Below are 15,885 nucleotides of genomic sequence, written 5' to 3'. Positions count from 1 at the left end.
ACGTTCCCTTGGAACTGGAATCATGGCGGAATATCATGTGAAGTCCACTTCGCAGGGCACTTACGGTCGAATAAGACAACGTGTGAATGCTGCCTGAACAAGAAACCTCCTTACTGAAGTGAAAGTCTTGACTGGTGTCACTATCTCGCGAACGCGCCGGCGGATCTCCACCAAATTCGACGTGGGGGTGGTCTCATTCGAAAGCAGGCCTCTAGACGTACACTCGATTCGCATTCGAGAGGGTTCCTCGAGCTGAAGGGATCCCCCTAATTTGGTGCGGATTCGCCGCACCGTTACGGAGATATGGGCGTTCAAAGTTTCAATTGTTTTCCATAGACTTAAGCTTCAATATATATATATATGCTGTATATATATATATATACTGTATAAATAATATCTATGCAACAATAGACATTGTCAAAAAAATTATAAATCATTACAGCCTTAATTTATGCAGCAATGTTAACAATTTTACAACTAATTGAAAAAAATTACTATTACTGTAATGAGAACTTGATGAAAGATGGAAAAAAAAATAATGGAAATGACAAAAAAGTAAACTATCCAGCTGCATTTAGTAAAGAGTATTTGTGTGTAATCTGAGATACACTTTCAAATATACTGAATATATATAGAATAACTTTCATGAGATTCACTCATACATCTGCAAATTAATGGTAAAAGAAAACATTCGGCAAAATAAAATAAAAAATACATACATATACATACACTAGAGTGACTCATATTCATCATATTAAAACCTTTGTTTGTTTGGGTGAGATTCAGTATGGGTTCAGCAAGAAAAGGTTATAGATTGTGCGTCTATAAAAGGTTGACTCTCATGTGAACATGGTCATGTCATATTTCATCCTAAAATTAAAAAGAAAAACATTTCTTTGCATTAACAAAATTATAAATTATTATGACCCAAATTACTAAATATGACCTGGATGTGTTTTTGACAGGCTTCATGAGAGTCTCTAATAATATCATTTAGATAATCAACTGTGTCATGCAATTAGTTGTGCATTTTCAAAAAAAGATTTTTAAAATCTGTTCATTTGTACACACTGATTGATAAAGAACCACTTCCTGGTCCTCCATGCAATGCAAACTGTAGAGAAGACGATTACATATGACTTCCTGCACTAATGATTAAACACAGACCTGCAGTGAATCCATCTCAAGGTGTCTCCTTACTGTATACTGTTACAAAGGAAACTTCCTGAATTTCTAGCTACAGTTGAACTGGCTTTCATTATATCGCATTAACAACCACAGTCAAACAGAGGAAATGATGAAAAGCTATAATAACAATGACCAATACTATAGGTTATGATATAAATTTCTAAGGAGAATTATTTTTTTTTAAATACAGCCAGTAGCTATATATATATATAAATGAATAGGTGATTTGAAGTAGCCCAAAACATGAAGGTTGGCAGGACAAGATGCATTACATCAGGTTATTAATAACAAACTTTGATTCTTGATTTATTGACTTATGATTGATTCTCATAAAGGAGTGGAACAACACGAGGGTGAATACTTAAAATAAGCAAGAATATACATTTACAAAATGCAGGTCACAACAACTATTAAAATAAATACATGACAGTCAAGTCATTCTGTTACACACTCTGAAGACAAAGCCTCATTTAACTTGCTGTATAAGGGTGTAAAAGTCTGACATCAGTTTAAAGTGAACTGTGTGGGATCAGATGTTATGTTTGATTAGTGAAACTGAGCTTGACATCTAACAGGATCATCTGTGTTTGCACAAGGACAAACTAGCCTCAGAAGTGAGGCGGCAAATCAAAATTCAATCCTCCAAAAACATTTAATTGACTGGCGAAGCTGTTCCTAATTAAAGGACCTCTCACAGAGACATTTTCATTGGACGAGGTGCTTATGGTTCACACATGTTCCCCAGAAGAGCATGACTGGGAGACTTAGCTTCAGTTTTATTTTATTTGGCCCTCACTGGACATCTGTTATTATTGCTTGGCCACGTTAATGAAGATATTTGCGACTTTTGTTTCAGATAAACATTAAGTAGAGTCTTTTAATCTGCAGAGCGATTCTCTTGAGATGCAGACATTTGATTAAGTGTGTGAGGAGTAACCAAGACAAAGAGAGCGAAGTGCTGTCAAAACAGCTCTGAGATTTCAAATTATGCAGGGGGTGAAAGAGGGCAGAAGCAAACTCTACAAATTTGTACTTGACAAGATATTCAATGTGGGAAAAAGTTATGATGTGCCTCTACTGCCCTCTGCAGGTGTAATTGGGCTATTCTGATAACCATTCTATCATAATTAATCTTTAGAAAACACAGATATACTTATAACATATAAAAAATGTTCTGGGGTTTAATACAAGTTAACCTAGAGCAAAAAGCACTTGCAGCACAAAAATGATCACAACAGAAAATCTTTTTGAATTTTCACTCTTTTTTTTTCAAAATCAAGGCTACAGTAAACAGGCAGTGCAACATTAAAATATATCAAGTTCTAACAATACAGTACCGTACAAAGTTTGGAGCCTGTAAGGCTGCATTTATGCATGTATTTATCAAAAAATACAGCTAAAACATTTTAAAATAAAAGTTTTCTATTGGAATATATTATTCTAGTGATGCAAAGCTGAATTTTCATCATTACTCCAGTCTTCAGTGTCACATGATCCGATGTTTTTCAACATTTTTTCAGGATTCTTTGATGAAAAGAGTTACAAAAATAGCATTTAATTGAAACAGAAATCTTCTGTAAGATTATAAATGCTGTTACAGTCGCTTTTGAACAATTTAATGAATCCTTGCTGACATTTTTTTTTATTTCTTCACGTCTCGCGCACTTTAATGCCCTTTGAATGTAACGTGTACGTTCCCTTGGAACTGGAATCATGGCAGAATTTCATGTGAAGTCCACTTCGCAGGGCACTTACGGTCGAAGAAGACAACACTTGAATGCTGCTGCCTGAACAAGTCCTTACTGAAGTAAAAGTGTTGACTGGTGTCACTATCTCGCGAATGCGCTCATATTAAAACCTTTGTTTGTTTGGGTGAGATTCAGTATGGGTTCAGCAAGAAAAGGTTATAGATTGTGCGTCTATAAAAGGTTGACTCTCATGTGAACATGGTCATGTCATATTTCATCCTAAAATTAAAAAGAAAAACATTTCTTTGCATTAACAAAATTATAAATTATTATGACCCAAATTACTAAATATGACCTGGATGTGTTTTTGACAGGCTTCATGAGAGTCTCTAATAATATCATTTAGATAATCAACTGTGTCATGCAATTAGTTGTGCATTTTCAAAAAAAGATTTTTAAAATCTGTTCATTTGTACACACTGATTGATAAAGAACCACTTCCTGGTCCTCCATGCAATGCAAACTGTAGAGAAGACGATTACATATGACTTCCTGCACTAATGATTAAACACAGACCTGCAGTGAATCCATCTCAAGGTGTCTCCTTACTGTATACTGTTACAAAGGAAACTTCCTGAATTTCTAGCTACAGTTGAACTGGCTTTCATTATATCGCATTAACAACCACAGTCAAACAGAGGAAATGATGAAAAGCTATAATAACAATGACCAATACTATAGGTTATGATATAAATTTCTAAGGAGAATTATTTTTTTTTAAATACAGCCAGTAGCTATATATATATATAAATGAATAGGTGATTTGAAGTAGCCCAAAACATGAAGGTTGGCAGGACAAGATGCATTACATCAGGTTATTAATAACAAACTTTGATTCTTGATTTATTGACTTATGATTGATTCTCATAAAGGAGTGGAACAACACGAGGGTGAATACTTAAAATAAGCAAGAATATACATTTACAAAATGCAGGTCACAACAACTATTAAAATAAATACATGACAGTCAAGTCATTCTGTTACACACTCTGAAGACAAAGCCTCATTTAACTTGCTGTATAAGGGTGTAAAAGTCTGACATCAGTTTAAAGTGAACTGTGTGGGATCAGATGTTATGTTTGATTAGTAAAACTGAGCTTGACATCTAACAGGATCATCTGTGTTTGCACAAGGACAAACTGGCCTCAGAAGAGAGGAGGCAATTCAAAATCCAATCCTCCAAGAAACATTTAATTGACTGGCGAAGCTGTTCCTAATTAAAGGACCTCTCACAGAGACATTTTCATTGGACGAGGTGCTTATGGTTCACACATGTTCCCCAGAAGAGCATGACTGGGAGACTTAGCTTCAGTTTTATTTTATTTGGCCCTCACTGGACATCTGTTATTATTGCTTGGCCACGTTAATGAAGATATTTGCGACTTTTGTTTCAGATAAACATTAAGTAGAGTCTTTTAATCTGCAGAGCGATTCTCTTGAGATGCAGACATTTGATTAAGTGTGTGAGGAGTAACCAAGACAAAGAGAGCGAAGTGCTGTCAAAACAGCTCTGAGATTTCAAATTATGCAGGGGGTGAAAGAGGGCAGAAGCAAACTCTACAAATTTGTACTTGACAAGATATTCAATGTGGGAAAAAGTTATGATGTGCCTCTACTGCCCTCTGCAGGTGTAATTGGGCTATTCTGATAACCATTCTATCATAATTAATCTTTAGAAAACACAGATATACTTATAACATATAAAAAATGTTCTGGGGTTTAATACAAGTTAACCTAGAGCAAAAAGCACTTGCAGCACAAAAATGATCACAACAGAAAATCTTTTTGAATTTTCACTCTTTTTTTTTCAAAATCAAGGCTACAGTAAACAGGCAGTGCAACATTAAAATATATCAAGTTCTAACAATACAGTACCGTACAAAGTTTGGAGCCTGTAAGGCTGCATTTATGCATGTATTTATCAAAAAATACAGCTAAAACATTTTAAAATAAAAGTTTTCTATTGGAATATATTATTCTAGTGATGCAAAGCTGAATTTTCATCATTACTCCAGTCTTCAGTGTCACATGATCCGATGTTTTTCAACATTTTTTCAGGATTCTTTGATGAAAAGAGTTACAAAAATAGCATTTAATTGAAACAGAAATCTTCTGTAAGATTATAAATGCTGTTACAGTCGCTTTTGAACAATTTAATGAATCCTTGCTGACATTTTTTTTTATTTCTTTAAAAAACAAACATTTGATCATGTATTGCTACAAGAAAAACACACTAGCTACTGACTCCCTAAATTTGTATGTGTGAAATGATATCCAATCTCTCAAGCAAATCCGCTGAAGTTTTGCATACAATGAAAGTAAAGGAAGAGAGGAGGAATATCAGTCAATAATGACTTAAATGACTTCAGAAGACTTGTAATATAGCATGAAAGTGATTTGGAGTACTTTTATTAACTCATGGAAAATCATTGCTCAGATCTCCTTTTTTGTGTCATGTAAGAAAGAAAACAGTTCTCTGTTTTTCATTTTTGGGTAAACTATTCTTTCAATATGTACTGAACCCAGAACATTCATTTAATGAACTCAGCATCAAAAGCCAAAGATGTAAAATGTGCCAAGGTCTTCTTAAAGTAATCTTTTCCCTGTCAAACAACGAATGCTTCACTTACAGTGTGTGTATTATAACTCCACACATGTCTGATTGGCTGTATGTAAACATCTCATTAGGCTGGGTGTCTCCGAGGGCTTAATGACCCGACAACTGAGATTTACAGAAATTAGCCTTAACACCCCCGTTTCACAAGTGATAAAACGAGGTCTGGAAAGGAAACCTGTGATACTCCACACACTGCTTTAAACGCATCCATTTTCACTGTGCGCCAGAGAGATAAGTGGCAACAAACAGACTACAAGGACAGAGCTTAACTAACGTCAAACTACACTGACGGTTTAGATTTCAACACAAGGGTCTGTCACGCACATTACATTTTTGAATAAATAAATGCACAAAGTGTTTGTATGCAAAGGTTCATGATGAAACAAAAGAGTTTTTGTACACAAGAGCTGCTTTTAGTGCTGGCCATGAAGACTCTGGATTTTCTCAAGTATTGTTTCTAAGGTGAACCACTAACCTTGTTCAGATGACAGTGACATTGACTGCTATCCACTTAAGATAATTGAATGACATGTTGAAGTCAATCAAATCAATCCAGTCGACAAGCTAATTGAGGGATGAACCAGACCAGTGCCGTCTCCAGGGACAATGACGTTTGGGGTCTTTCATACCGACTTGCTTACAAAGCAAAAACGTTGGCTGTTTACCCATGCTGACTTCACCCAAGCAATCGCAGCAAAAGCAGGAGAGGATTGTTTGTGCTTGGAATATTTACCCAGGAGACTCAAACCACTGGGTATGATAGATACACCTTCGAGATCAGTCAGTTTTGATTGGTGCATCCTCTCTTGCTTTGGCCCGTTTCGGTTATTTAAAGAAATAATACATACAAGCAAAGTTGATGTGTTACCTCCAAACGGTGCAGAGGGTCATTGGGTAAGGACTCTGTAATGAACTCCTCCAATGATTTGGGTTGATTAGATGAAGATTTTGATGGGGCGGGATTCACAGTGGAAGACACTGCTTCTTGATGCTTCTGTTGCTCCTTTTGAAGTCTTCTCTCTTTCCTGAGGTCCTTAGCTTTCCGACACAAAGGCCTGTTGGGATCGACTCCCTTACCTAGAATTAAGAAGAAAACAATGATAGAAGATATTTGTGAGTTGATTAAATCACCAATTGACAGTACAAGCATTAGTGAGTGCATTGTCCTAACATCAAGAAATTACACTACTGTTCAAAAGTTTGAGGTCGGTAAGAAGAAGAATTTATTGGATGGTGTCAAGCGGGTGTTTTTACAAGTTTTTAAACTTGCAAACATATTCAATTCTTAGCCTTTAGAATAACATACACTGATCAATCATGCACATTCAGACCAAGAAAATAATAGGGTCAATTTTGATTTTGTGTTGACTTGGTTAGCTTTATGTGGCATTTTTAAGAACATTTGCCCACAGGCACAGGCACACCCTGAGTCTTAAATATGTCAAATAAATAGTTCACAGTGGAAAACTTGACATCTCCAAAAAGAGCCAAAACCAGCAGCGGGAGTCTAAAAAACCTGCGGGCCGGGATGCCCATCTGAAACAAAACTAAGCGTCCATTTCCAGACTACCACTGCTAGAGGAGTGTTAAGACTCCAGGAGAGGTATAAGCGATAACAGGTCTAGAGCACATCCAGCATTTGGAGCCGTTTTGCTGGGTGTGAGAGCAAGTTTCCATAAGCGGCTCGCGGGCACGTTCGCTAACGGTAGGAGAGCGTGATCCTTTGAGCGAGTTACGAGCATGATGTGTGCGCTCCAATGAGTCGTCTAGTTTGCATTAGCAAGCGCAAGTCCTCCCGTTTAGATGGAAGTCATGTGCGCTCCTCTGATATCATGACATCATCGCAGCTGTAAAACAACAGGGCTCTGTTTGTTGACTCCCGCTGCTTTAGCGAGGATTGTTCAGGCCACTCGCAGGTTTAAATGAAAGTGTCGAGATGGTTGTTCATTTGCCCTGAAGGAAACCGAAGGAGGTGATAATCCCAGATCGAGAACGACAGGCAGGGCTGGTCAGGAAAAGGGGGGACGGAGAGGGTCATTGCATCGGTTACTGTTTCAGAGCGTGCGGCTTCGGCAGCCCTGGCAGCCGGCCATCCATTTACTATTGAGAAAAGATTAGAGGGTGGGCTATATTGTGTAATGCTGAACTAACGCTTGGACACACACTCCAGTCATTAACTTTATCTCTGACAACTGTCAAGCACCCCATCACCTTATTTCACCTAAAAAATGTTCCTATTCTGAAGCACAATCAAATTTCTATCTATAAAACGATTTTCCAAGAATAATTTGAGTCGTGTAAAACTGCTTGCTGCTTTGATTTTGGGATGCTTGGCTGGGTATTGCAATGCATTTGCTAAAGTTTCTGGTCTCTAGATATGCCTGTAGGCAATTTCGAACTGATTAGCTGGCAATTACGAAAACAGACACACATATATGACACCAGAAGTGCAAAATGAAATGCTTCACATCCTGTTCTAGCGGTCGAGAACAAAAACTGATTAATTTGTTGGACTGTGCAAGCTAAACAGTTTATGTGTGATAATGCATTTTGAACTTTGGCAGTATATATCCGTGTATAAGAGTACAATAACCTGCTCATTCCTTCCCTCTCTTTCTGTATCCCCCCTCAATCTCCCTGGACCGATACCAGCCCCTCGGAGTGCTCCCGGCATCCTATATCAACAGTTTACACGTCGACATCCTGTTTGGAGCAATAAGGAAAGCGGGGCCATTTCCTGCCTGTTCCTGTGCCAGCCGCCATCGAGCGTCAGCCAGCCCGCCTGCCATCAACCCATCTGAGATACAATAGCTAAGTGCATCTCATAAAACCTGTCAGAAGCATATAAATCAAATAAAATGTAATTAAAATAAGGAATTATATATTTACATGAAGGAAGCCTAAAACCTTTTTTTTTTTGCATTTTGATGATTATCATTACTGTAATTTTTTACTACTATAGCAAAGAAAAAAAACTATTCATAAATCAAGGTCTGTACAACAAATGCCAAATACTTCCATGATGAACACGTCACAATTTCAAGTTTAGAATAGGTTTTAATTAGGGATGTCAACGATCGATGATCGATTAATTGTCGATAATTCATTCCTACAACTTAATTCGTCCCTACGACTTATTAATTTGTGGCCACTGTCCATGTTTCATTAATTTTGTTTCTTAAATAACTCATGATTTAATGAATGAATACATCGAACGAATTCTTAATTCATGGCCATGAAATATTTCATTTCCCTTCCGCATGTTTACCACAGTAAGAGATGCGAACAATGCCTAAATATTATTGAATTTGCAAAATGGGATGCTTTAAGGAAAATGTATAACCTATGTAAGTAATAGGCCTAAAATAAAAATAACAATTTGTTTTCATTAAAAAAAATATGCGAAATATATCTGACTTAAATAATTAAGCTAACAGATTTAAAACAGAAGTGTGGCGCGGCGCTCCATAAACAAGTTCACGGAAAGGAAAGGATACGCGCATTCTGTTTTTTTGCTTTATTTTGCAAAAGCACAAATCTTGTTTTTATTGTGAGTGTGCAAAAATAAAAGTAAACACTTTTGCGGATTATATCTTACTCCAAAAATGGAGTTTTATATGTTTCAGCTGTTCGATCGCACCGGCGCACCGCACACACACACCCCACATATTCTAGCAATTCAAACTTACATCGCATTAAAGTTAACGATTAATCGATTAATTGATCGTTCATTTAAACGACGATCGATCATGGAAATGATCGAAAATTGACATCCCTAGTTTTAATCTAGAGTATCAAGTAGAGTAAGGTGTTTTTCTAAAGAAATCAATACTTTAATTCAGCAAGTATGCATTAAACTGATCAAAAGTGACAGTAAGGATATTTATAATATTACAAAAGTTTTCTAATTTAAATAAATGCTGTTCTTCTGAACTTTCTATTGATCAAAATATGTATCATAGTTTCCACAAAAATATTAAGCAGTACAACTCAATGTTTCTTGAGCAGCACATTATCAGCACAGTAGAGTGATTTCTGAAGGATCATGTGACACTGAAGACTGGAGTGATGATTTCAGAGGCCTTCAATTATGCCTTCAGAGGAATAAATTATACGTGACCCTGTCTGTGAAATCCAGGCTAAAGTCTCAAAATCTAATTATGAGATAACAAGCATCAAAGTTTGATTTCAATCATTAATTTCACTATGATTTCAATCTTTGACATGGCCTTACTCAGTCAATATTAAAGATATAAAGGTTATATTTTCACAGAATGTTTTACATCTTTATGAAGGATGATTTTATGTAGAAAAAAATGACTTTAGCTGGGTTTTCACATGCAGGGTCACATATTTGAAAACATATTTAAATGGAAACAGTTATTTTGACTTGTAATATTTTTTCTTTTTTTTCTTTAAAAAACACAAAGTCTTACAGTGGTGTATATTATTTTAAAATTATATTTCATTACAACAAATAAAGTTTTGACTTAATTGTCATTAAAATAATGCCTCAATGCCAAAAAAAAAAAAAAGGCCTAAAGACATTTGACCTGGACAATTTCTGGACTGTTCTGGACAAGTTTCAAGAGATTCACCCATGAACAACACAAGAACAGTGTTTACTTTCTTTCTTTAATTTAAAACTAGAATAAAATCTAGATGTCTTAGAAGTTATCTTTAGAAGTGCAGCATTAACCGGATGCAACTTGTTAGTTACACTTGCAACATAAAGCACAGATTTGGACCAGCTTTAAAAAGCCCATTGATAACAGACTATTTACACTTTCCTCAAATAAATCTGGCCTTTACACGCTTCGCATGAGATGTGGGACCTCCTACAGGACCTCCGAGCGCTGCTCTGTGACTTCCTCCGACAAAGAGCCAGAGTCATTGAGACAATTAGCTCTTTCTTAACATTCATTCTTCCCTCTTTTCCTGTTAATACCTCCAGTTGACTTAGAGGAGGGAATGTTTCCGGCCAGGGTTGTAAATACGGCAAAGGGATGAGAGATGTTGAATGGCTTTCCTCCAAACTAGAGTAAACGAGAGAGAGCTAGAGCAGACGCTGGGCCGGATCCAGGACAAGGACAGCCTGCGTTCTGTTACTCACACTCGGAGTGGTGTGGTGCTGCCTGGTTACAATACAGTAGAGTATCATATGAATTAGGGTTGCACAATTAATCGAATTTCTAATAGTGATTACAATTATGGATGCCACAATTACGTAATCGTTCAAAGCGGCAATTAATCGTTCAAAGTTCACTTATGTTATTCTGTGTGCTTAAGATGCATTTTTTTCTTTCTACATGTTATCTTAAGGGGTTTTCCATTGTTTTAATTTTAGTTTTAGTATAACATTATAATACCATTCATATTTTTACTTTTGTTTGTAATTTAAAGAAGAAACCAATCCGATGTATAGTTGACATTTGAGGCTTAATACTATAGAAAAGCACTAAAGGTTTTTCAGTTAGTGTTTTCAGCTTGTTTATTTTCATATAAAAATATGGTATGGTATAAACAACATTCAATGTAAATTGTGATAATCGTAATTAACAATCGCAGTTACAATTTCAAGGGAATAATCGACAATTATGATTTTTGTCATAATTGTGCAGCCCTAATATGAATGCATCTGCACACTACTCGACTCAAGCACACATTAAGAAACCCCTTGACACGGCTGACAGGGGTTCGTGGTCCCTAGTATAATTGCAATGGATTTTCAATCACTTGTCACTTTAAAAATATTAGTATAGTACTTTTCACATTACAACTGATTCCAAAACAGTAAAAAAAAAAAAACTGCACCTTACAATCTCCAACAAGCAAGGCAACTAAAGCGAGGGGGAAAAATTTGAAAGGGACAGTTCAACATGTATGACTTAATTTCTTCTGTGGGACATAACAATGGACCCCATTGACTTTCACTGTATGGACAGAAAAAAAACTTCTATATCTTTACTATCTTCTTTTGTACTCTACAGAAAAAAAAATGCATATAGTTTTGCATGACGGTGAATGAATGACCTATTATCCTTTTAAAGGGGTCATATGATGCTGCTAAAAATAACATTATTTTGTGTATTTGGTGTAATGAAATGTGTTTATGTGGTTTAAGGTTGCGTGCACATTTGGGCAGCATTATGCTAATATTTCCACATAGTGACATAGACATGTGGGGGCGTGCTAGAACGAGCCGTTTTAGGTAGGCGTGGCTGACTCTTAACTTTTATAAAGAATATCTCTTTGGATTTGAGACTTTAGTCTTTGAAACTTTACAGATCTTCTTTATGCACCAAGAGCTTGTAACACTCCAAAGAGAAAGGAAAAATTGAAATCACATCATATGATCCCTTTAAGATTCTTAGGTAGGCAAGTATAAAACTTTGGAAAGAACTAGATCCAAGCTCAGGCTATGACACTGAATAAAAAATACATACAAAAAAACTTAAATAAAATAATAATAAATTAATATATACTTTTGAATAATAACTGAAAAACACTTAAAATAATTTATAATGTAAAGTAAATTATAATTATAATAATTTATAATTATCATAATGTTCATATTAATAATAATAATAATAATAATAATACAAAGTTAACATGCATTGCACACTATTGATTCAAGAGTGAACACAGCTCAGACTGTTTTAAGACTAATTAAATGGGTCACGGTCAAATGCTGACCTATAAACACGGAATATTATCACGCTTGACTAGAAACACTGACCGGATTGTACTGAGCTCACACAGAACTTTAGCAGTAAACACGTGCTGTCGCGAGCGGGCCGTTGTGTGCAAGGGAGAGATCAACTCTGACAGATCTGTTCCTGCGGAAGACACATTCTCCCTCTCTAGCAGTTAACAGTTCGTAAAAAGTCCAGAACTGCCTTTCCTTGAGGACTCATGGACACATATATATATAGTTATGCATGCTAATGTACAGGCAGCAGACACATTCCTTCAGATGCATGTACTCCTGCCGACACACACACACACACACACACACACACACTCCCTGAGGGGACAGTGGAAGGTATATTTGCTGTGCAGGGATGAGTCAGGGCCGGGTGAATTAGAGCTGGCACACTCCTTTATGAGAGGAAAACATATGGAAAGAGGAATAGTGGGGCGTGTTGAAGAGAAAGACTTTTACTACCTGGACCAGCCTTTACTGGCACAGTCAACACACAAACACACAAGGCTGAAGCACTCAGTCAACAAGAAATCAAAATCTACTTTTGTAATACACATTCCTTTTAGTGCAAGTAGGGCCCTATGATTTCCGCGATGCAGAAAACGCGGACGGAATCGCAGAATCCAGCCATAAAAATGGAATTCAGAGTTTAACGCGGAATGTCACGGAATTTGTCAAATTTTGAATGAATTAATCAAAAGTAAGTCATTACACTTAAATCAAATCGCGATATGGACTAGTATTTGGAAATATTAAGCCGCAAAAGTCGATTTAAATATGAATCCTGCATGTTCTGCGTGTCTCTGTTAATGAATGGCGCAGACTCGCGCGGTTTCATTTACTACACACATACTGAAGCGCGCGTGACGCTCACGGTGATTTCAGCGTCTGCCGTCTCACTAAATGAGGACGTAAACACATGAACAACATCTCCAGAACTGCTCTGAGAGTCACTTCATGAGCATTTGACCGTTTGATTTGAGTAAAACTAGAGTCATATCTCATACACAGAACTGTAAAGGTATTCATAGCAACCCGTCAAAATAAAAGTCCGGTTTCATTTGAAGACTGTGCCTATTACTATTTTTCAGTAGAATGTATCTACATAGCCTACTACTACTACTACTACTAAAATGAAACAAACATTATTTTTTAAGGAATAATCACACAACATTTCTTCCATGTTTTAATTTTAATAGTAAATCCCCTTTTGTTTGCCAAAAAATTAAGTTTGCTTAATTTTGCTAAAAAAAAGAGGGAAAAAAATTCATAAGGCTACTTTAAGAAAAAATAATAATAAAGTGAGTTGTTTTATGCATTCAAATAATTAGACATTCTAAAACACAGAATTTGGTAACAATAAAAAATATGGTGAGAAAAAAATAAAACATTTCATAGGGCCCTAAACATGTAATTTTTGTTAAACTTTTAATAAATTGATGTGAAAATGTATAAGTTTCATGATTTGAATTAATTAGACATGCTTTTTGATTCATAAAATTTAATTTAACTATTAAAAAGGAGTCGAGAAAATTTCAAACGGAAAAAAACGGAATCCAGAAATATTAAAATGGAAAAAACGGAATTTGGAAAAAAAATAAAACGGAATTTAGGAACAAATAAAACGGATTTCATAGGGCCCTATGCAAGTTTTATCAAGATTATTATACTCTTTAAAAATGTATATGTGCATTATTTTTCAATCTCTTCCTTTAACTTTTTACAATCCAGATAGATCAATTCACATTTCTCAGCCTTTTTTTTTTTATTGTTGAATGTCCTGTTTCACTCAGAAATGCACCAAATTATGAAAGTAGAAGGGGTTTTAAATATGGTCTCACGTTGAGTCCATAAACTGATTTCATGAATGCATGAAAACTAAATCAAATGAACAAATGATTGGCCTTTTGACACTGCAATCATTACAACCAACGTTGACAGTCAAATTAAACATTTTTAACATAATTCAATGTATTCACTAACAGCCCTACTATTGTTTCGGTTTCTTTGCATAATGCTGCTCACTGAAATACTTATTCTTTCATCCAAAAAGACAACGTACATAACTTGTGATACAGATACAAATGTTTGGGGTTTTAAAGATTTGTGTATTTATTTATAAGAAATTTGGATGAATTCAATTGATCAAAAGTTACAGTTATTTTTATGTCAATTCATCAAAAAAAAAAAGCAGCAGCATGACTATTTTCAACATTGATAATAATAAGTAATGTTTGTTCAGCAGCAAATCGGCATATTAGAATGATTTCTGAAAGATCATGTGACACTGAAGACTGGAGTAATGATGTTGAAAATTCAGCTTTGCATCACAGGAATAAATTATAATTGAAAACATATTTAAACAGAAAACAGTTCTTTTAAATTGTATATTTCACAATATTATTATTTTACTGTATTTTTGATCAAATAAATGCAGCCTTGGTGAATGTAAAAGAGATTAAAAAACATTTAAAAAATCGTACAGACCCAAACTTTTGAACAATAGTGTATAAAATGATTCCTCAAATCACGTGTCTTGTGCTATTATTACTATTCACTTCTATTACTAAGACCCTCTGAAGACCTAAGCAACCACCACAACAATCACCTACAACACTCTAGCAACCAGCTATCAACTGCTGAAAACACCTAAGCAACCACTTAATACAGTTTCCAGATTTTGACAGGGTCATAAAAAAAATCTACTTTTAATTGTTCTTTCTTTGTTTCTCATTAACTTGAATTACGAGTGAAGGTCTAAGCCTGTTCACATGCACTCGCTCCATTCAGCTCAAATGTCCAGAGAAACCATTCACAGATTCTGTTGTTTATAACCAGAGTGTTAACCTCCTGTGTGGAATCAGTCATTTAGCTCCGTCTGCGTCAACGCTAACAACAGACATAACTCAGACGTAAAGATGGTCATAAAGCAAGCTGCGATAAATTTGTCACCAGGTGGTTTCCGTTTGGAGATAGAGAGAGCGAGAGTTTTCTCCTCCTTTTGGGAGGCTCTATAAATCCTTCCCATTTCCGGACCGTTCTGTGGGGGTGCTCATTCCAGGGGCCTGTAGATGTATGGGACTTTTAATTTGTCTATAACTCATATTCAGAAATGTCTACAGGGAATATATTATGCGCTTCTATAAAGGAAAGCAAAGTGTTGACTCACAGCAGATACCACTGATATAGCCGAACACATTTTCTATTGAAATTTCATTTCAATAAGGGGTGAAATTTTGTTAGACATGAAAAGTTATATTTTCAGGAACACATAACATGACGAAGGAAAAAAAAAAACAATATGCCCAAAGGAGATGTCACATTTATTTCTGAACCAATGCTGCCCTCTAGTGTTCCTTAGAGGAACATCTTCTGGTTAACAGTCCGGTTAGGAATTGACAACTGGTTCTTATTCGGAACTGGTTCTGTTTTAAGACCCAGATGATTTTAACAACATTAGGTTTTCTTAAAGCAGTGGTTCTCAAACAGGGAGCCGGTGCACACCTAGGCACCTTAGCAAACTTCCAGTGAGGCCTCAAAATGACTTCATTTAAAAGAACACAAAACAAGCATTAAAATTGGCATTTTAGTCAGACCAGTAAAAAAACACAACACGAAGTCACTGG

At 35.8% G+C, this 15,885-nt stretch overlaps 1 protein-coding gene across 7 annotated transcripts in view; it reads right to left on the bottom strand.

Annotated features, from left to right (window-relative positions):
* The window catches only part of LOC107679187 (arginyl-tRNA--protein transferase 1-like), a 98,951-nt gene that overhangs the window by 73,713 nt on the left and 9,353 nt on the right, over positions 1-15,885 (bottom strand). For all 7 annotated transcript variants that reach the window (XM_016474697.1, XM_016474700.1, XM_016474699.1 and 4 more), the window contains exon 6: positions 6,422-6,630. In XM_016474697.1, the coding sequence (XP_016330183.1) occupies positions 6,422-6,630 (209 nt within the window). The remainder of the gene's footprint in view (positions 1-6,421; positions 6,631-15,885) is intronic.

This window comes from Sinocyclocheilus anshuiensis, unplaced genomic scaffold, assembly GCF_001515605.1.
Source record: "Sinocyclocheilus anshuiensis isolate Anshui unplaced genomic scaffold, SAMN03320099.WGS_v1.1 scaffold300, whole genome shotgun sequence".
Taxonomy (NCBI): domain Eukaryota; kingdom Metazoa; phylum Chordata; class Actinopteri; order Cypriniformes; family Cyprinidae; genus Sinocyclocheilus; species Sinocyclocheilus anshuiensis.
Note: the sequence above shows the minus strand (reverse complement) of the source record. Positions and strands in the feature narration are given on the sequence as shown.